This window comes from Corvus kubaryi, unplaced genomic scaffold, assembly GCF_017639235.1.
Source record: "Corvus kubaryi isolate FWS band 111438036 unplaced genomic scaffold, C.kubaryi_AGA036_p1.0 split3-37296, whole genome shotgun sequence".
In the NCBI taxonomy this organism is placed as follows: Eukaryota; Metazoa; Chordata; class Aves; order Passeriformes; family Corvidae; genus Corvus; species Corvus kubaryi.
The window spans coordinates 2266723-2290409 of NW_024582086.1; the positions used below are offsets into that span (position 1 = coordinate 2266723).

The following is a 23687-nucleotide window of genomic DNA, read 5'->3' on the forward strand; positions in this document are numbered from 1 at the left end:
GGAAGCAAATAAAAGAAGTATGTTACCAGGGAGATTTTGGTATCTCCTACAGAGACAGAGAAATATTCATTAGGAATGAATAGGATAATTTCTTCATTGTTTCTGTGGGCCTTTCAGCAAGAAAGTTCTTGTTTCCTTCTGTTGCTTTAGTTGGGAAAAAATGCAATTTCTATAGCATGTAAACTGCATTTGAGAGGATGTAAGTCTTCTTAATTAATCTTGAGTTGAAATACAGACTCTTACATTTTTTTCCGTGATTCAGAGAAGCAGTAGTAATTCTCTGTATACTTTTCTCACTAATGTTTTCCTTTCTGTGATTCACTGATACAGATATAGATACCATGTTTGTCCCTCATGTTTGTGAAGATGGTGTTTACTTTTTTTGTAAGCTCCTTCACATTAAGAGAACACTGCTGCTGACAATTTTAATATGGTAATATTATAGATCACAGGCTGTCATTCTGCAGGGCTAACTACAGTTTCTTTTTGTTTGCCTTCTTTCTCATTTGTAGTTTCATGGTCGTTAATGTTTTCTTTGAGAAAAATACATTCAGCACAGAAAGTAATGAAGTTGAGACAGCAGGCGTTTATTGCATAATCTGTGACACAATATAGAAACTTGGCAGGCGGTAGACAGCCTACTATGTTATCCTTACAACTAGTTCTCAACTATGAGCTGTACAACTCGAAAAAGAACACAAAATAACAAGTAACTTTCTAAATGTTCCTCAAACATAGTCTCTATTTTGTTATGAAGTTTTCCTGACTCTCTCTTTACAGTCAAAAATCTTTGTAAGGGGTCCCTAACTTTGTTGACTTTCCTTTTCACTTTTCTGCGTTTATTGGGCTTTCATATCCCACATAGGAGAGAAATGAAGTCAGAAAGAAACCAAATTATTACGGATTTCTTTTCCTTCTCATTTCTATATGGGCATAGTATTTGGCAGCATGCAGGTGTGATAAAATACAGCTACTAAAAGAAAAGAAACAACAAAACCACACAGAAAACTTTTAATTTTAAAATCTAGCATGTGAAAAAATTTAAACATTGTTTGCTATAGAAATGACATTTCTGAAGCATATGTAAAATATTTTAAAATGAAATCCAATTAGAATACTTTTATATTGCAATATGAGGTTAATAAATGTAATGTTGAACCACGAGGAAACACTTTTAAAATAAAAGAAGAAATCAATTGTTGTAAGTCTGTAAGATAAACTCTTAAAAGATTTATCATTAATTTATAAAACATCTTGAATCTTGTGTCACCAATTAAATCTGTATTGGTTTTAAAGAAGAAAAGAAGAGATGTTTTTTAAAAAGACATACCTTGTTTAAAATTATCACATATCACTTTCTCTTGCTGTTTTAAGAAAAACCTTGTATGATCAAATTTAACACTGTCAAAGCTCCAAATAACAGAAGCAAGTACACCCAGACATGTCAAATCTTTTAGTACAGGAATGGCTGCTTCTTCCAAGAGGCAGTATGCCTGGCACTGGCTTTCTGGATAACACAATGAACAAAACATAACAATAAAGTTTGGTTTCACATACCACGACTGGACATGAATATTCAAAAGACCTAGCAAAACATTAACAACTTTATCTTGCTCATGAAAGCTGCAACATCAATGGAGAAAAAGTTGCTTGCCACAGTCTCCTGAGTGGCAGCAATCAGCTGATCCTCACAGCAGGCAACCACACTGTTCCACGCATTTCATAACAGGATCAAACTGCATGATGAGAAGTTAGGATTTTCTACTCCTGTGACTCACACTAAGATTGTTCTACTACTCAATTGTTCTACAGCCTGCTTCTACATTGTAGTCACTTTCAAAATGCTAATTTTTGTTTTGACTGCCAAAAAGCTTTAATTTTTCCCCCCAGCTGCATTAAAGGAGTCTTGCTTCAAAATTTATTAGGAAAAAAAAATTAAAAAATAAGCTTAGAGCTATGATTCCCATCTCAGATGGGAACAGATGAAAAGACTACTCTACTCTTTCACTGGTTCTGTGAAAGAAAAACCCATTAAGCACATGGTTGGAGCAAATGCATTTTCATGGAAAACCAAACTCATCTGTGCTAGGCCTACAACTTCCTAGGGCTGGGTATTCTTAATTTGAGGCTGTAAAATAGCTTGGATAAGTATTTTATGGATTCTCCTCTACCATTTATACTGCATGAGAAAAGTGTTGTCAGCTATGCTTTTTGATACAATGCCTTGTACAACAGCCAGAGTTCAAGGGGTAAGGCCCAGTCATGTATGAGATAAATCCATAGTTTATTTCTATTGTGCTAAAGACCTTTCCTTTCAAAATGACTACTGATCTCTTCCATCTCCAATTCTCATTTACTCTGTCAGACAAAAATGTGCAGAATAATAAACGGAAGGTAGTGACTGGCACTAAGAGATTTCATGCCTGCTAATTTTGATCAGACATAACTCAAAGTCTGAGTTACTCTTTTTACTTTGCATGCAATTGGCTTTAGTCTTAAGATGGAGCTCCATAGCATGCTCTCACCTCTGTGCCAAAATAAATATCCATCTACTTGCAGTACTACCAGTTACAAAGAGAAGAGACTAAGTCTAATAATTTCTGTATTTGTCTGAGCAATACTATTTAATATGAAATTATATTGCAAAACTATATAGAATCATAGAATCACTAAGATCACTGAGTTCAACTCTTAACCCAGCACCACCATGTTTACTAAATCATGTTCCCAAGTGCCACATGCACAGGTTTTTTTAAACTGCCAGGGATGGTTCCACCTCTACCCTGGGAAGCCAGTTCCAATGTTCCAATGCCTGACCACCCCCTCAATGAAGAACTTTTTCCCCATATCTAATCTAAACCTCATCTGGTGCAGCTTGACACCATTTCCTCTGGTTCCTCTCACTTGTTACCTGGGAGAAGGTAAAGCAGTTCCAAAACTAGTATACCTGATGCTAGAATATTGACAGTGATACTGTCCTCATTCTCTTGGGTCTTTTCCTCTGTTTTTACAGTCTCACAAACAGAAACATCCTCTTCTTGAACATGCATATGCTGCTCTTCAGGCTGTACCACTAAATAATTAAACCACAAATGAATATTTAGCTCTAAATATCACAAACACAGCTTAATGAATAAGAAAACTCTTAAGCCACTTTGTAAGTGACTCTACATGCAAAAATATTTTCAAATAAGTTGCTTCTGTGACACATAAATTTTCTCTTCCTAAATTCTTTATTGTTTTCATGGGCTCATACAGTATAAAAAAACCACAAGACACAAAAACAAATTAGTCCCTGTCTGCCTTCACAGCCCAAGAAGTGAGGCATTATCAGATTAGTCTTCCTAAGGACAGAAACACAGAGCTGGGAAAATTAAGGAGCTGGTACTACCGCTTTATAATATAGCTCCATAGGAAACCTCATATACCTTTATACGGAGAAAAAACATGTATGAGAGAAAAGATGCTGCTGACCATAAACAGCTCAAACTATGAAAAATACATCAGTGACTGTGAGCAGAAAAGGTTAGACACTGTAAGCCAAGCAGAAAGAACACAGAAATTGCAAATGGAAAAAAAAAAAAGAGAGAAAAAAAATTGCATATTGAAAATAATTTTTCTCCTGTCTTCTACATATATTTTGCAACTTTTTAGTATTTCTAAGTGGCCCTCCCTTCTTCCTGATAGATACTGATACAAGAGCTACAACTTCTGGCCACAAATCTTCTTCTGGCAAATCTCTTTGTTTCTGAATATTTTTTTCTGAGAGAGGTTCTTATTGAATAGTTGTCTTCTAAATATTGTTGATTTTTCTACTTAAGCACGTCAGTTTCCTCAGAAAACAAACTAATCATACAAAGACAGAAAGAAAAGAAAAATGAAATTTTTATTCTAGTTAACTTAGAAAACTTGTCTTATTTTGAAAAGCTATCCGGGGTTCAAAATTGCACCATTGAATTGCTGCTACTGCTTACCTCGTGTGTATTTTCTAAACTAAACATAACACACAATGATATCTTTAAAAAATAAGGCAAACAACAAAGAGGCCTACAAGCAATGCTGGCCTTACTAATTTTAAGTTAAGGTTAGAATGACCCTTAATAAAAACTCTTAATTATTGCAAAAGTATGTGATGATTTATATAATTTCTACATTGATGTAACTTACAGCAGACCTCCGTATTTTAATGGGTTCTCTATATATCAGGCATAACTGATCTGCAACACTGGGGTCTACCTGTGCACATATCCTAACCTGCATTGAACCTACTTAAGCTTCCCCAAGGCTATTCGTGAATGCGACACAGCTTGCTTTTCAATACATTTGGATTTCTTGTTGGGCGACGCAGCTCTGGCCAGACTCCACTAGATGGCAGCAAAAAACCTCAGGTACCTGCGCCTCTTACTTGTAAAATATGGGTTATTTCTTTCTGACGCCATGAAACGCTTTATTCATCTCCGACAGTGTCAGAAACAGATTAATTTTACCAAGAAATAGTTAATTCCACAAGATTACATAATCTTGCAATTAATCAAATATCCCAATTCTACAGGAATTATTGCTGAAGCTTTTATGTAACTTTTTTTTTTTTTTTTTTAATGCTGGGACATTTAACTAAAACAAAAATAAAAGTTACTGTCAAAATTCTGCCATAAAAATCCAAAAACATTTTCTTTTTTTTTTACATATAATTTTATCCTGAAAAGTGAATTTGGAAGTATGCCACTGTCACCTGCTACTTTATGTCACACATACTTTCTTTTAAAAACAAATAAGAAAATTCTTCTACTTTTTTCTCTCTGCTATTTTGAATTCCTTCAATGCTGAACACATAGTCTGATGTTCTCTCCTAAGTACTGCCATCAAGAAGAACAGGCCTAGCAACCAATTTTCTGTTTTCCGTAATACCTGTTCTGCTTCAATGTTCAATGTTTTGACGGGGTTTGCACCAAGGTAACCGGCTCAAATGAACAACTCTTGTTCATTGTCTAGGCTACAGAAGTGAGAGGACTGAAATTTACTATTTGATAACTATAATGAATTTGAGGATTATTACTTCTCTAAAGTGGCCAGGAGATCCAATTCAGAATATATGGATGGAAGAGATCCCCTAAAGTAAGTACCATTGTCAGAACAGGAATAAACTCAAATGTTAATTTTATGAAATACCTCTTCCAACACACAAAAAAATCCCCCTGTCCCAAAAAAAGAGCCTCTCCTTCCCCACCCCCCCATCCCAGCCCAAGTAAACCAAGCAACCAAAATCTGCTAATATATCTTAAGGAAAACAACAAAAGGTAAGATACTTAGCTACAAATTCAGCTACATTTAAGACCATAAAAATGTTGCCAATTTACTTCAATAATTTTTTTTATCCATAAACCTACTAGGATGAAGTAGCATCTATTGTAACTGGTAAAAGAGTGAAGAATTAAATCTGGAAAAATGGCAGAATAGACCGGTTCACATACCTTTTTCAGGTCTATCTACATAATATTTTTCCTCTCTTTGGGTGACTGTATGTTTAGATCTCATCATAATAAAGTTGTTCAGATCAGAATCATCATTGGCCCATTCAGAAGCAAGTGCATGTGGTGCAGGCTTTCCACTACAGGATGAGTTGTCTAGTTTAGAAGACACATCTGTACAGCTGTCTGATTCAGATGGTTTGGGGATTTTCTTTTCTTGGTTTAAGAAGCAAGTTGCCTCTTCTGTCTTAATCTTTCTTATGCTTCCTCCAGTACAGTCTTCCACAGATGTATTTGTACAGTGAATTTTGGCAGATGATGCAGCACTCATGGCAGAGCACTGCCTTTGAGTCTGCAGTGTCAAGTCAGGATTGACTACTTTCTCTGACTGATGTCTTTCAGCAGAAAGCAGCTCTTGGTTTGTCACAGAATTCTTCTCTTCAAGCCATCCTAAAAAATACAATTTAATTTCTTTGCTGCGATGTAGATATTTTTTCTTTTCTTTCTCCCCACTGGAGTTAAGGACTTCAGGTGGTTTATAGAGAAGGCATTTTCTAAAATTTCTTCTTTCTGCCTTCTCAGATCATTAGAATCTCCTTTTAGAAAACTTGCACTAACTAGTCCTAAGAAAAATGTACAATATTGAGACACAGAAGGCCATGCTACTGTTTGAAGTTTTCACCATCTACACAGTACTTATTGATGCTAGATTTCTAGTAAGTGGGATGCGACACACTTCATTAGGACGAAAAACTAACTTTTTTTATTGTTATTTTTTAGAGGGGAAAAAAGAAGAATGCAAACAGCTCCCTCTAAAGATATGCTTCACTAGAACTACCACCTTTTTGCATTGTGGCTGCATAGCCATCTAAAACACAGTAGCTAATCAATTAAAGAAATGTAAAAAGCAGTTAACTGAGCAGTGAGCAGTGTCTTTTTGTTTCACAATATATCATGCTACTGTCAATCCTTGGAGTTCTACAACCACAACTGGTGCCTTGCAGTCTGGCCATAGGTATACAACAAAATCTGAATAACTTTTTGCATTTTTTGTTGAAGTTTGATTATAAGTATGCAAAATTGCCCATTTGAAATTCTGAAGTTATGAGCTGTTCAAATTTGAAATAGTCTGCATTAAAAAAACCCTCTACAGCACCACAAAATAAGGAATTTTCACTGTAACGTCCTCCCCCCACTGACCTTGTGCAGGTAGGACTATGCAAATATCTGCTTTATTAAAATATTCCCAAGCAAAACAACTACTTGTTAAGAAATTCTCCTGTATGAAACTATTTCATTAAAAAATAATACGACAGGTGGATGCTACTCTTCATCTGCACAGTAATAGAAAAGATGACTTAGTGTAGTTAAACACTTTTGTTCCTATAATTTGTTCTAAGTTAGAGAAAGCATACCTTAATTGCAGTAGTGCCATTCTTTCATTCTGCTGTAAAACATTTTATTCTTAAGAAATATTTAATTTCCTTTGCTCTTGGAAATTCGTAACTCCCTGCGTGATTCTCTGTTAAAGTACCTATCTTTGCCTTTTTATCACTTTTTAAAAAAAAGGAGTTACTTACTTTCTAATTGATACAATGTAAATTGTGTGAATGTTTCTACTTCTGTAGGAAGAAGACTGTTTGCTTTACTGCCATCCATATCCAATTGTTCCAAAATTTCTACCACTGCTGGATTTAAACCCATATGAAGCCACCAGCCCTCCTGTAGTGAGCTAAGCATTGGTGCTTCGACCTCAGGTGGCAGGTTTTTCTGCAGCTCTGTCAGTGAATGACGCTGATGCACAAGGTTAACAGCTGGATGCTCTACAAAAGAACCAGAAATTAACATACAATATCAATCATCTAGAAAGATGAAAACAGAATGTCCTTTAGGAAATGAAAGTTCCCTAGTACTGGCGGCCTACTACATATATCTATTATTCATACTTCCATCTGTAACTCTGTGTCCATCAATAGATTTAACTTCAAAACAGTTAACATTACTAGAGTAAGTGTGCCTTTTCTGAGTTCTATGAGTAGGGGTTTAAATTTTTTTCAGATCTAATAACGTGTAGCTGCATTACTAAAGTTACAAATTATCTTGTTAATTATCTGTGGGTTATTGTCGTGGTTACAAAGACTTATCATAATCCTTACCTGAAAAAAAATTAACTGAAATAGTAATGAGCATACCATATATTATTTTCAACTATAACTCAAAGTAAAAATGAATTGGACAACAAAACAAGTCAATATACATAACTTAATCCTAAGACTTGTAAAACGAAGTCAAATAAAATGAAACTAAAGAATAGTGGTAGTGTATATTCTGGCACTTTCATAAACAGCCTGCAGCTTGTTTTGGTTTTGTGTATTCTGTTTCTCCTCTATTCTTGTGAAGTTACAATATTATTTTCAGTTCTATTGTATTGATTGATACATATTTTGAAACATTGTTTAAGGGAAAATAGCACACAGAAAGGAGTTCAACTGATTAGCAAATGTCAATCATTAGTTATTGTATATAACAGTAGTGAACACTGTCATAAAAAAATAAAACTCTTACTTAATTCAAATTACCTCCATAGAAGGATACATGGAATAACAATTTCTATGTTGCCCTACTGTAACTTTTTATATGTTCTACAACAATCACATAATCCAAACTTCAGAGGGTTACAGTAATTGGATAAACTTCAATGGCTCAAAATATGTGCTCTGTAATATAACATAATCTTTTCTGCTATATTTCTCTATGTACATGGAACTTGTAAACATCAATTAGAAATTGATCATCAATGAGAAATCCTTACCAACAAGCAAAAGAGAGCTCATATTATCCCGGTACTTCTCCGATTGCCATACCAAAGATTCTAAGAATTCCCTAGAGGGCTCTGCAATCAAAATACTATGAAGAACATAAAAAAAGACTTGCAGGTATGAAGCTTAGCAGCATTATTTGTTGAATTTTGATTTATATAGAACTATCTTTTAAAGATCCACTTTGTCTTTAAATTTTCAGTTCGTTCTTTACTCACTTGTTCATTAAAATTTTTTTCCTATCCACACAGAGGACAACAGGAAAGAATGAGAAGAGGAGCCATCAAGGCTGGGTCATGAAATAAAACAGCACTGAATGAGAATTCTGTCTAGACTGTGGCTCCCACCCCAAAGGGATATTGAAATTCCTCCTGCATATGATAGAAAGATACCAAGGCAAAAAATGCTAGTCTCATATAAGATGAGAAGGAAAAGATGAAGCAATCCTAATCCTCTCTTGGCATGAAAAGGCCTGAAATCTGTGGTTGGAGGATATCCCCTAAATAGACAATACTTTCTTACTATATCTCTTCTGGATATTTTGCAGGTGATCCTTGTGCAATATATTTATGCCTGCCATAGGTATAAATATGCACATATGCCCATACATACACTTGCTAAATACTTTAAGTATTTACTGTTGCCTACTGCAGAAAGGAGACTGGATTTTCAGGCTATTAAATCCCCCCAGAGGAAGAGGTCTACAGAAGCAACTTCCTTTCCTTTTTCAGGCTTCCCTGGAAAACCACAGATATGGACCATGCATTCTGTCACTCTTTCACAAAAACACAACATATATGCAGCTCAAAGAATGAAAGTACCAATTCATAAATACACTAAAGTTATTTTTTCCATAATTTTGAGGATTTATGATTTAGAGGATTCATGACAGAATTTGTCACTACCAAGGTTTCATTACCTGTTACCAGAGAGAGAAATAGGTTCTTCTTGAAGTCCTCTGCACAGAAAATTAGCCCATGATCTTTGTTGTCTGCATGGAGGAGTTAAAGGCATGTCCATTTCATCTTTCAAATATGGAATATATTCAGCTGAAAATAGCATAAAACCCCAGCCAAAACAAAAATAAAAAATCAAAACCACAAAGCTACTTGTGAATGAAATACACATGCTTACGAATTTTACACTAGTGAAGTTTTGGATTAAAATATAAAAGATTTTCATGGGACAATTCACTAAGCTATATACCCCAAATACTTCACATCTAATTTCCAGACAGTTTGGGGATAATAATGTGTAGATCACATTCCTTTAATGTAGTTCTGGGTACATACACTTCACATATAAGATTATTTTTATAATTAAATCATCAGGTACCATGGCTGAGGTTTTGATATTCATGCCTGTTGGACTTCTTAGATAGTTCCTCCATAAATGAAGTTAATTAGGTGGGAGAGAGACTACAGACAATACTGTGGTGGCTGTAAGATTCTGTAAGAATGGCTGTAAGAACGGCCTCAAGGACTTCAGAAACAGTCAGGATTTTAAAGAAAAAATTACTCTTTCAAGCAGAATTAGTACTCATTGAAATTTCTAGGGATGGTCACTGAAATGAATTACAACACCAGTTTGGCTTTTTTTTAAAGCAGTATACAAACCTGGCATGTTAAAAGTCCTCTGCAAGTAACTTTAAACATTCTATTTTTTTTTTTTTGGCCAATCATATTAAATGTAGACATATTAAAGATTATTGGGTTTTATTCAAGTGTTATTAGGAATTTGCAACTTCACTGATTTTGGTGGTTTACATGGTATTCTTCTCTCTGGCATTCTACTAACCAGAAAGCAGAAATCACAAAAACCACAGTTGTTTCATGTTCTGTGAAAATTAAGGCAGAAAAATTGTGAATAAATCAGTGCCTCCATAAGGAAAAACACTTGTAATGAATTCCCTATTCATTCCACCAGGCAGTAAGTAGATGCAATTGTCATACCCACGTTGCTTGGCCAATTGGCACAAAGCAGGCTATGAATCAGTCACCTGTCCAGCTGCTCATGGCTTCTCCTTGAAGGACCTAACAAGCCAATTGTTAGGCAGGAAGGGTGAGGGACAATGTTAGAAAGACAGAGGACACAAACATATCAAAAAGCAGAAAAAAAAGGTAAGAAATAAAACTGGGTACAAAAGAAAGCAACATACTTTCCCTCTTACTTAGAACAAAAAAAAGCTCAGTGAGCTTATGCTGTGAATTTCAGCTCACAAAGCAGTTTTTGTAAGGAACAACAATTTTAGGACTTTACTTTGAACAGGACAGGAGCTGTTCTCAGGACAGTAAAAATACCTGCCATATCTAAAAACAACTTTTCTTTCTCTTTGAGCGATACTATTCATATTCATTCTTGTCTAGTTATTTTTGCCTTTGGGACTGGAATTTTTTGATCAGCCACATTAGTTAAACTCTGCCTATACTCAGAGTAACATTCCCCTTCTCAGAACATTGCTGACTCAGAGAACTATCTTGTTGCTTGATGCCTTTTTTAAACAAACCCAATGATGAGAGAAAGACAGCTTAGTCTTACGACTGCTTTTTCTCTGGGTTCAAGCAAACATATTTCACTTCTCGTAACTCATAAAGAGCAAAATTAATAAGGAGAAGACAGTCGGGTCTTGACACCCAATACAGAAACTTCTGCTATCAAACTGCATCTTAGCAGTGCTCACACAGGTTTGTAGGTCTCTTACAGATCTGAGTCTATACTAAAAAAAAAAAAAGAAAAGAGAGACAGAGAGATAGAAGCTGACTGTGCCCCAAAAGTATAATTCTGTCTGATTCAACAGCAGAGCTAAGGCAACAACTGGTAATAAAACTTAATGCAGCCACTTTCTTTAAAAGACTATTCAAGATGGCTTGACTACTCATCTACTGCAGAGGAATGGGCAATATCCTAGAGAAGATCACAGTTAATTTATTGTTATGGCATATAGGAAAAGAGTCCCAAACTACTCAGACCTACTGCACTGAAGCCCCTCCTGCTTGTAAGATTTAGAAGAGCAGAGATCTGAGGAGACACAGATTACAGTTTCTCATGCCAGACAATAATCTCCAGCTGTAAAATAAGTGTAACTTTATCTTGGTGGAACTTGGTATGTTTGCACTGAGCTTTTGTATCAGACACTTTGAACTGATATGATTGTTTCAACCAAAATTCCACTACAATATAGTATCTGAAGCATGATACTATTAGCTTCCAGGGGACAACTATCAGCTCAGTTTAAAACTTGTTGAAACTAAGACAACAAGAAGGGTCTTGGTCTGGAGAAAATTCAACACTTCTTGAGTATTTTGGTAACTTCCGGATGGAAAACTATCAAGTGAACAAGCACTGATGGATAATACTGCTACTATCCAATGCAATAATCAACGGATCTTTTCATAGATAGCATATACATTAGGATGAGGTACATGTATAATCATGTATTGACACTCTACTCAGATCACATTAATTTGTAAATATTACTCTTTATGCAGCTCCTTCTGCATTAAATGAAAGGTGAAAAATGTCACCAACACAGCTGTTTTTCTGCCTCTTTTAGCCAGCCAGAATTTAGCTGTGAATATAGTAAGGCTGGCGAAGACTATACATTATGCCCAAAAAACCTTAACTAAAGTTGGATGACTAGGTTGAGCAGTCAGACACCAAAGCTGCTCAGCATTGGTAGATGGTGTAGACACCATGACTTGGGTTTTCAAGCTATTAAAGGTGAATACACTTTTAATATTAAAGGTGGATACAAAGGATTTCCTGATCCCAGCATAAGAGAAGTAAGGATTCAATGCATGTTAGCAACTATTCAACACTTTGAGTTTATTTCTGTAGAAAACAGCTCTGGCGACTACACAACTTAACTTATCAAACACATGTAATTACTGAACCATTTGCAAAACAGAATGTCTGCACAGGAGTTTTGAATCTCTAGAAGTTACAAACACAACACTTCTACCTGAATTGTTCTCCACCACCCTCTTTTGAAAGTGTTTACCTAATAGTTTAACTAACTTCAAACTGTGCTCTTTGACTCCACAATTTTAAATCAGTCTGCCTTAACTTCCATCTGCCCTCTCTCGGTAGATGAGTTGCTAGATTAAAAAGATCTAAAAACCTAATCAAGTGCAAAAGTTATAGACATCACATGCAGCCAAAAGCAACATGAAGGAATTGTAAAGTTGCTTGTGCTTAGACTACAAAGCTCTAGAAAGGAGTATGGCACTTCTACCTCCTTATGATGTGGGTACAAAATAGTAGATTACATGAAGCAAATCTTCTTATATATGTGGTACATGTTCTCCCATGAACGGAATATTGGAAAAACCACTTGAAGAATTCATTTTAAATATCTCCCCTTGATTTACACAGATCTTCCTACCTGACTCACAGAATTCCAACATACTTGTGCTAATACTGGAGCAAACCTCTTGTGGAACGGCACAGTACTTGGAAATTTCTATTTTGTATGTAATTTCTGATTTGAGATCTGAAAACAGATTTTAAAAGGTGCTGTAAATGAACCATTTATTAATTTTTCCCGTCAGAGCTTTCAATCTTTTTACTGAACCTCAATGACATACTATTATGAAAAATTAGTCATGCTTAGTAACCCCAAATGCTTTAGCTGATTAGAGCAGTGCTCAGTCTTGTCCCTTAAGTGAGAGAAAAAATCCCCCACAGTATTGTGCAGTCACTATCTGAATTACTCCAAGCTCTTATGACTACAGCAATTTCCAGAACAATTAAGTAGCCTAAATACAGTTTACTAGGAGTATGTGTATGTACATTCTCTTGCTACTAAAAAAGGACTAAAACAGAACAAAAAAACCCCAACAGGTTGACACTTATGTACAGAATCTTCAAATCTCTTCAATCTCAGCTGAAACATGGCACATACTAAATATATCAGAGGAATGTACATGAAATTGTCCTAGTCAAATATCCACTTCTAAAAGTTTTGTTTCTATCTTCAGTTAAGATACTGGATTACTTCAAACTGCTGCCCTATCAGACACAGAATTCAGTACACACCCTCCATCTTCAGAAGCATTAACTTCCTTCTTTGAGCTACTTCTTGTCCACGAAAAAAGTGGAAAATTATTCATTTTGACTTAAACCCCCAACCCTCAGGCAATGTCTTTTTTTTAATTACGCAAAATACTGTCATACAAATCAATCCATTAGCCAATAACTGCCATTAAAGTTATATTTATCAGTAGTATAAGAGCATTCAGTAATTTTTCTAAAACTCCTTTAAAGAAACCGCAGCATCGAGAATAATCCTGTTATCTATGGAAATATTTAACCCTTTTTCCCCCCAGAAATCTGCTTTTGTGCTTGCAATTACAATGCAACAAAAGCATTTCTTATGGTTATGACAGTTTTGCATATAATCTTCTTAGGGAGTCTCTGAAAGTAAACTTAAAAACAGATTAGAGAACACAAGACCAAATGATTATAATTATGGTTGATCATAGATCACAAATCATGGCTCATATTACAATTGTGTTCAAGATTACAACAGAACCCTGGACTAAATCAAATGGCAGGTAGTTTACTACCCCTTAAGGAGACACATCCAATACCAGAAATTTGGGTATAGCACAGTTCCTAGTTCATCCACAGAAATTCCCATCTGATGAGATGTAATTTGTAGGTGAGCTCAATATAAAAGAGCTTGATTATGTTAAATGTGTTCAAATGAAAGGAAAATTAGGTCAAGTACTTAAGAAAGCCAACCCTCACCTTCTCTGATCACTTGTTTGCAAAGGTCTTCATCATCTACAGTGACTGGAGCTAAATTTAACACCTCCTTTAGTTCCAAGTATGATGGACTCTTAACACAATCAGATCTGCCATTGTTGGGTTTGCTGAATTCTAACTCAACAGGCAACAGGAAATACTGAAAAAATATTAATCACAACAGAATGGTCAGTAAATTTCCTTTGAAATTACTGTACAGTCAAAGCATCTTCAGAATTGTGAAATAAATTAATTCTAAACCAATTTAAGAGCTCTTACCACTTGACAATTACACAGCACACACAAAGCTTTGCTCAATACAGGGTAAAATACAGTGTTACAGAATTTCAGATTGAGTCACTGGAGTGTAAAAAAGGTATCTTTACTTACAGTTCCAAATCAAGTAAAATCCTCATTTATTTTAAATTGAAAGTTTGTTTTTTAGAATTTTGAAAAATGGAGCAAAAAGTAGATTTGACTTCTTTAAAAAAAAAAGACAAGCTAGCCCCTCAAATTGCAGAACATGTCTTGGAGCTTCCCCTTTCCCATGCTCATGTCATGGCTTCCTGTTCTGATTAATTTTTATTCTTAGTACAACAAGTTATCTACATAAAACTGCAAACACATCAGGTACCAGGAGAAACAGCTAGTCAGAGTGGAGATTGCTAAAAACAGCATCCAAGAATTAAAAAAAACCCAAATAATACCTGTGTTTTCTAATCTTGAAAATATGAAAGCTCAAAATATTTGGCAAATATGAAAAGAATTCAGTAAAATGGCTTGCAGGTGAGCAAACATATATGCACAACGTAGAACAACCACTAATATATAGTATGAAACAACAGGATGATACCTCTTCGTCTTTTATTGATATAGTACAGAAATCCTCTTTAATCCCCTGCAATTCCTTTTGACTCTCTTCCATCTTCATTTCATTTTGGAAAGTCAAACATTCTCTTTAAAAAATCATAAAAGAAAGTAAGTGACTTCTTTGTATTACTTAATGTCTAAGACTGAAACTCTCAGCAATAGTTTTCATAGCCATATACATGGCAAAAGTTTTTCTAAATTCATGCCTTTCCTAAGAAGGCAATTCCAAGTGATGCCATATTGATTTGTGTAATTAACCAAAAAAAATTTTCAAGAAATAATGCATTATATGCAGAGTAGAACTGCCTAATATTGGGGCCAGCCTTAAACAGTTACAGAAAAAAACCCTCATATTATAATTCTTCAAGTTCCCAACACATAAGTCCCCTCATGTAAAAGTGCTTTATGCAAAAGCTGCAGATCTAAATTCTTCCAATGTCAAAATTTTTACTATACATAAAGTCTCTGTAATCTATTTACCTTACTTCTCTTTGTCACCTTTAGTGTCTATCTTCAGGCAAGATTCAGCAGGAAAGAAGGCAGAGTGTGCTTACTATTAGTTAAAGCGAAAACTAGAAGTATGTTCCCTGGTTTACCTGAAAAACTTTAAAACACTTGGAAGTAGAACTCAGGAATGAGGCTACTACTTGCATTGTAAAGCAAGGACACAAAGAGCACAGGGATGAAGATTCGTCAGGTAGAAAGAAGACTCTTCCTCAGGCTTGTCCTTTGTGACAATTACCGGCACTAAATCTACAGTGACTTTTTAGGGGAGTAACTTCCTCATCAGTCCCTGACACTACTATTTTCCTGGAGGAATATTTTAGACTGAAGAGTACAAATTGTTCTGTGTCCAGCCTTGGGATGCTCATGAATTTTAACTGAAGTAGAAATCTGCCTAATTGAGTCCCTTTCTCTAAATGCATCTTCCTGTGTGCTGCACTAGGAGATCTGGACTCCCACCTTGGACAGGTCCATGGTTTTGCTAGTCAACCACAGATCAGGAGGTCAGAGCTATTTCTGTAAAGCTTCACACTAGCGTTTTTTTCTCCCATTACTGGTATTTCTGAAAGTCATTGTAGAATTTGGATCACGTTATCTTCACTGGATATTTAGAGCACTCACACAGTCTTATGTCCAAAATTCACTGCAAGACTGGGGCACATGTCTGAAAAAAATGGCAAACAACCCCACTCCTCCCTGTTCTTCTACTATATGGGTACAGTTGGTTCAGTTAAAATTTGCTTTACCTTGCCCGTGAATCATGCAACCCTTTCAAGTGCAAAGGAAGCAATACAAGTAGTCCAGACATGAAGTAAACCAGCATACGATTTAGTAAACCAACAGCCAGATTTTACACCATGAGTATATTAACAAAATACTGGCCCATTTTTGATACAACTTATACCTGTTTTAATGTACTGGTTTGTTCAAATTCATGACATAATTCAATTAAATTCAATCAAACTAGCAATACAAAACTGAGCAAAACCATAAGAATAATTAATATTTAAACTTCGAGAAATACAATTCAACAGGTAAGAGCATGGATTTACTGACAGCACATCTGAAGGAGAGAAAAACGGAACATGGAAGCATGTGTAAAATCCTAACCCTGTTAAATTTAGTGATAATTTCATGACAGGGAATCAGTCAGCTTGAGGGAGGACAAGGTCCCTTAAAGATGTACCTTTTTTCAGTATTCCAAAACTAATATCCTGACTACATTTCACACTTACAGAATGTAAAAATGACAATTTCATTAAGACAGTTTTCTTAACGCATATAAATTTCACCCTCCTCATTTTTTCCTGAGAAGAAAACTAAAGTCTTTACCTGTTGCAAATATAAACTAAAGGTAAAATACAACAAATGTTAAAATGTTAATGGCATTATACACAGACTATTTTTTATGTTTAATATTATACAGAAAATAGTAGGTACCTGAACATACTCTCTGCTGTTAAAATCTGTCCTTCAGAATCTAAAAGGGGATCTTTCACTAAAAAAAACTGTAGTCTGCTCCGAAGTATAGATAAAGTTGGAAGCTTTTTACGAAAATTTTCAAGATTATCGATAAAAACAAAATCCTCTTCCAAACATAAATCTGAGAAAATATAAGCAAGAATATGTTATAAAATGAGATAAAAATACTAAGAATTATCAGAATAAAGAGTATTGTTGAGCAACTGTTGGAATACTAAAACTGTCAGCAAAACAGTAACTGCTCTTTTACTTAAAGTTTAAATATCCTGAAATATTTAAAGTGCAACAAAGTCTAGACTTCCATGGTTCACATGATCACCTCTAGTTTTCTTTTGCTTTTTCTTTTGTCTGACATAATGCCTGTTAAATACAAAAGGTATTTTCTTTTCATATCCTTGTTTGTGCTTTCAAGCATGATAACGAAACTTAGCTCAGTGCAATTTTAAATATAGAAACGAGGCAGTCTCTCCATGCATGTCTAAACCTAAATGCAGTTCCCTAATTCTGAAGAAAAAAAAATTTACAAAAAAAGTCACAAATTACTAGGATTTCAAGAAAGATGACATTATTGTATCAGCTCTGGGGATGGGGGATGAACAGATCAAGAGCAGCCCTGTGAGAAGGCCTTGGGGGTGCTGGTGGATGAGAGGCTGGACATGACCCAGCCATGAGCACCCACAGCCCAGAAAGCCAAATGTGTCCTGGGCTGCATCCAAAGCAGCGTGGGCAGCAGGGCGAGGGACAGGATTCTGCCCCTCTGCTCTGCTCTGGTGAGACCCCACCTGGGACACTGCATCCAGCTGTGGGGTCCTCAGTAGAAAAACGACATGGACCTCTTGGAGCAGGCCCAGAGGAAGGTTCACAAAAACGATCACAGGAAAAGAACACCTCTCCTGTTAGAAAAGGCTGAGAGAATTGGCATATGTTCAGCCTGAAGAAGAGATGACACCTTAATGTGGCTTCTCAGTACTTAAAGGAGGCCTATAAGAAAGGTGGGGATAGACATTTTAGGGTAATGTTTAAGGTTTTAACCTTAAAGAGGGATGACTTAAATTAGAAATAAGGAAACAGTTTCTTACAACAAGGGAGGTGTCAACACCCTATCCCTGGAGGTGTTCAACATGAGGTTGGATGTGGATCTGACCAACCGGAGCTGATTACAGGGGAGTTGGACTCCCTTAAAAGGTTCTTTCCAACCCAAGCCATCACATGATTCTATTTCTTTTGAGTTTAAAGTACTGCTCTCCTGAGACAGAAGTGATGCAGCAACCACTTTTGATACATTCCCTTACATTTGCAGTATGAAATACATATGTATCTACACATACATTTTACACATATATGATACATATGGAAGTTCAAAGGGAGTTTTTTGTTCTTCTTCCTTATTTTTTACCAATATGGAAGTCTCCTTATTCCCACATCCCCTTTTCAATCCTTGGTTGACTCCCTATCTGTAATAACTCTCTGTTCTCTCATATTGCCCAGAAATGACGGATACTGATTATGTTCCCACCAAGCTGTTTTATGATGCTAATTCAAAGAGATCCTCACAAAAAAATCTATCTTAAACTTCTTTTGGCTCTCTCTTGAACTAGTAACACAAGCCTTGCTTCTCCAGGGAATAAATCTGTCTTTAGTGGTTATACCTTACACAACTGCAAAGGTTTTCATCACCCAAATGATTTCATCAATGTCTCTGGAGAATGCACAAAAAATTAGCGATGTTAACAAGATTACCAAAAGTTACAAAACAGTGGATTGAATATTTTACCTTGCCATGGTTCTTTAAATTCAGTGGCATAGTAAATCTTCAAATATTTGTCTTGGGTGGAATCTTCCTTAGAAACATTCTTTATAAGTAAAAAAGGTTCTTCCATGTCAGTCTCAGAGCATGGATTTGAACTTGGAATTACTTCTACTAAATCATTACTAGTCTGAAACTCTACAGAGGAGATAGGTTTCCTAAAAAACAGAAAAAAATATCTGACACTTAAGCTGTAGCAAAATCAATGTTGTAACTTCCCTGACTCCTCAGTGAATCTACAACACTCATCAAGGTGCTCTAACAACTTTGATAATCACTGTATTCACTTAAGAAGATTGGAAATTACAGAGTTCTCTCTATTCACTGGATCCATGTTCAGATTACATGTTCAATTCTTCCCCAAGAAAAAGCCCTTTAAGTTTACACCCAGCATCAAATTGAACAAAAGGAAAAAAAGCATGAAACCTATTAATGTCATAACATTTCTGACGAAAATTCACTGCTGGGTTAAACGTACACTTCTGTTTCAAAAACCATGAAGAAATTGCAAGTAACAGCAATAGGAAAAAGACAGGGTAAGTGAAGAAACAAAACCACTTCAATTTCCTGTCACTTTTAATACTAACCTCAGTACTACTAGTATTTATTAAGAAAACCTCCCTACCATTTGCCAAATAAGCAGCAAAATCATTTTACTATAGAAAGGAAAAAAAAAAAAAGACAACCATCATATTCCTGAGCTAAGTATGCATCCGGACAAAACAGTTACAATTGTTGATTAAAATATGTGCTAATGCTGTGCCACCCATATAAATTGACTGCAACAGTACAGTGACTCTGACTGATGAGTCATCAGACATGACATGAGAAATGTCAGCATTTCTGAAGAACCCAAAGCAGTTCATCTATAGTTATTGTACTTAATATTCTCATTTCAGACAAGTAATTTCTCAATTGTGCATCCTATTGCTTTACTCATATTTTTACTAACACTTTGCATTACACCATCTTGCTATTTGCTAGTCATCTAAAGGTAATTCTCATAAACTCAGTGTATAAGTGCACCTCTGAAATTCAGTACAGGACTTCATGCGTAAACAGCAACAGAGGGGAATTAAAAAAATCAACAGTTTTACACCATTTTGATTATAGTTCAGAAGTTAATTTTGAAGCTACAAGTAGTATAGTTCACAAGTAATAACCATGTGGTACTGATAATAACTAATATCCAAAGTTTCACATGGCACAAACCTTTGAAAATCCATGAACCTTAAAACACTGCCCAGTTACATGTGGGCCAACTTCACTGAAATCACCGGGTTTCACTACAGTTTTATAGACAGAAAAAACCTAACTGAGTTGCCTATTTTGAGAGTACAGAGGCCACCTCTTCCAAAGTCAAAGCCCTAGCAGGGCTGTTCTAGAAAATGGCAAATATTTTAATGCAGACTTCTAAGTATGGAAAAATATATTCAAGTCATATAGCTATGCTTGTACAGTTACAGGAGATCATTGTCTTAGAGAGGAGGGGGGAAAATGCTTATTTTCATGTTCATGCAGTTTTCAGAGACTTTCTCCAATGCCATAAATAAATTACACAACCACTAAAAAACAATATAAAGAAGCAGTGAACTCCATAAAAACACAATACTACTTTTAGTGAAAAAAGCATCTTTAAGCTATCTGATAGAGTGTAGAGTTCCAGCACACTTCTTACTGTCAGGAAACATCTTCATATTCTGTTTTCATCATTAGCTTATAATTCACAAAGTACCTGAATGATATCAAAGAAATCATAAATGTGTTTAACTTAAAGTTACTGACTTTTCCAGGAAATCCTCCACAGGCAAACTTTTCTTCCATTGATCCAATACTGAAATAGCAATCATGTTCCGTGTTGAACCAACTAAGATGAAAAGGAGAGAAAAGAAATCACACAGAAAATATTAAAATGAATTTTTATATATTGTTTAAATCATTGCAGAGGTTAATCAAGCTTTACACATGATGTACAGAAGAAACACCGCCTTCCATTAGCAAAGGTAATACAAATGCACAAGAAAGATGCAAACACTTTTATACATATGTTTACCTTTGTCATTTGAAAACCTCATTTTTTCCCGTATCTCATCATCTCAGCATCACCTTCCAAACCTCTCCCAACTAATCAGATTTAGTATTTGACTTATCTCTGATCATTGCTTTTCTTCCATAAACATTTCTCTAGAAAGAAATCTTTCCAGAGATACGAACTAATAAAATATCATCTCATTTATGGTGCCACACAGATAAATACCCATTACCCATTTGTTTCTCTTTGGGCAATGAAGATGTCCTACCTTCAAGAGCTTTAAGAACTGACAGTGCTATGTCAGACTTACCATATTATGGATAAACACAAGTTTTCCTTTAATCTACAGTAAATCTAAACTAAACTTAAGGATTATATAACATACTTCTAGTCCATGGCTTCCTATACTTATCATCAGCAAAGAGTCCATTGAGATGATACTTTTCATCTTGATGTAAGCAGGGAGGAAAGCAAAGTGATAACTTCCAGATGGAAAACTTCTGTCTGGCCATGCTCTGAATAAAAAAGGCATGCAATAAAATTATGAGAGAGACAGTTCCATTCTTTTTGTGCACTACCTCTTCAAACATTCCCACTGCTTTTGAGGGTATTCTATTAGAACACTGTATTTTATATTTAAACCTTATTCTTGTAATGCTAACACAATCCAAACTAAGAAAAGATACTAACATTTACCTGATTTGCTACTTAGCTTCTAATTTACACCTCTGAGTACACAGAACTGCACATATGCTTAACTACACCTTAACTAAACTTTGAATGTGCAATTACAAGTGCTTATCTTAACACTTGGAATGGTCTCCTGAATGGACACATGGGTAAGTTGACCAGAAACAACTTATATCATTTCTACTGTTGCTGTTTCAAGTCCTCTTAATATTCTAATATTCTAAGACCTCTTGACTTTCATGCGCCATTATGAGCTGATGAAAGCTCTTTTAAAGCCTTTCATTTTCACTAAAACCAGGGTTAGTAATCAATTGAATTCAGAAATTAAATAGTCTATGTGGCAAGTTTAGTGACTTTTCACTGATTACCAGATTCAATAACCCGTTGGAATTACAATAGGAAAAGACGTTCTCTTTGCTACAATCTAAGAAAACAGCAGGTACGTCCACTGGCACTATACATATCAGTTGCTGTACTCCAAGGAAAGGGATGTGGGCCATGTTTCATAACACGGATCCCAGTTTAAGCTCAAGTACTATTGCTGGACCACTTCCCAGGCTGCAATTCTCCAGTTAGGTGCCAGGAGCGCTTCTGTGTGTCCTTGTACTCTCCCTGAACTCCTGAAGGCATCACGTCTTGTTACATTATTCAGCTCACACACTAGAAATGCCCCATTCAGGCAAAGAACCACTTGACTTCTCTACAAAAGAAGTCCTGTATTTGGTCTGTGGCATTTCTTTGAAAACATAAGTAAGTAAAAATCCAATTATGACAGGGTGATTCAGGGATAAGAGGCTGGCAACTTCACAGAAGGAGATGGGAAGGAAAACAAGACTTCACAAGGGTTCTAGATCTTACTTGATCAAAATCTATAAAGCCAAAATATTCATTGTTGGTGTGGAAAAAAAATTCCTTTCCATGAATTTCATCTAAGACATTGCAACACCTCTTCCCTACAATCATTAAGGAATACAGCATGGTGTATCACTATTCTCATACACACCAAAGTAGCTAGAAAACTGGATTAGTTCTCCAGAAAGCAATTAATTTAATTAATGCATTAGAAGGCACAGTGTATTTTGTAAGAAAGCTTCAAGCAGGAAACTTGTATGTGCACGATAAGTAAATAACAAGTGCAACAGACACTAAAAATAACTGATGCTTTTCAGTTTGGGCAAAATTGCACTTAAATTTTTTATTAAAAAAACCTGTAATCACTTCTCTATGTTATCCCACAAAGTGCAGCACAAGAACCTTTCTGAAAGAGAATTCTAAAGCAAGTAGTTCTTGTTATCTTTTTAAATTCGTACTCAATCTTTTCTTCAGTAACTGCTATATTTTGTTCAGACTATTAAGAGAAACAATAAAACTATACCTCATATAAATAGTCTGTTGAGTGATACTTCAAAGCTGCAAACATCTTGTTTTGTGATGTTTTCAACATTTCAGTTGTCTGGAAGATATATAGAATATCGATCAGTTAAAAACTTTTTATATCACCTCAGAATGTTGAAAGAGAAGGTTGAAATTCAGGTTCAACATGAATAGCTTCCTAATTTCTAGCACATGCACTTTGGACTGAATTTCTTGTAGAAGAAGGCTACCCAAAGCATTCAGTGTTCTTCCTTTGGAAGGATGTAACAGACCAACTGCAGACCATGAATATTTTTTTATCTGAAAGAACTGGGCTTTTGGTTGTTTTTTTAGCTATGCCTCTTGGTGCTTATTCCACAGAAAACCTTTAGAACCATCAAGTGAATGTAGGCAATGCAAATTACCTCCCTTAAGCAATAACTCTTAAATTAACTGATTCAATAAATTTTTATGGATTATAAACTACTTTTTAATGGCACTAATTAAACTGTCTAGGCTATTAACTTTTCACTGCCTCATGTATTTGTGAGGGGACTTTCTCCTTCCTTTCAGTTTTACAAGAGAAAAGGAGATTGTGTAGGCTAGCTGGGAGCAAGAGGCCCTCATGAACACCAGGCCTCTAAGTTAGTCAATGCTTCTGAGGGGAACCAGAAGAGAGGCAGAAACTGCACAAGGCCAGAGATACACTATGAATGCAAAACAGGATATATTGTAGCTGGGATCTGCATAAGGTAAGACAGTACTTTTTCTTAATTAAATATAGGTAAAAGAGTCAAAGATAAATTAAGATAATTCTATCAGAAAGTGTATGATGTGATTGAAATGCAACCAAAATTAATTGTAGGGCCATAAGGGAAACTTTTGACAGAAAACAATCTTCACATATGTACCAG

The 23687-nt window shown here is 35.5% G+C and overlaps 1 protein-coding gene across 1 annotated transcript in view; it reads right to left on the bottom strand.

The window, feature by feature from the left end:
• Positions 1-22874, bottom strand: part of SHOC1 (shortage in chiasmata 1) — a 45289-nt gene extending 22415 nt beyond the window's left edge. The window contains exons 1-13 of the mRNA XM_042015306.1: positions 22796-22874; positions 21116-21245; positions 20484-20565; positions 18666-18856; positions 16850-17012; positions 14889-14991; positions 14039-14195; positions 9207-9336; positions 8281-8375; positions 7049-7291; positions 5472-5918; positions 2948-3073; positions 1331-1507 (exon numbers count right to left, since the gene is read on the bottom strand). Coding sequence (XP_041871240.1) covers positions 1331-1507; positions 2948-3073; positions 5472-5918; positions 7049-7291; positions 8281-8375; positions 9207-9336; positions 14039-14195; positions 14889-14991; positions 16850-17012; positions 18666-18856; positions 20484-20565; positions 21116-21245; positions 22796-22864 — 2113 coding nt within the window. The 5' untranslated portion in view covers positions 22865-22874. The remainder of the gene's footprint in view (positions 1-1330; positions 1508-2947; positions 3074-5471; positions 5919-7048; positions 7292-8280; positions 8376-9206; positions 9337-14038; positions 14196-14888; positions 14992-16849; positions 17013-18665; positions 18857-20483; positions 20566-21115; positions 21246-22795) is intronic.
• Positions 22875-23687: the final 813 nt, after the last annotated feature.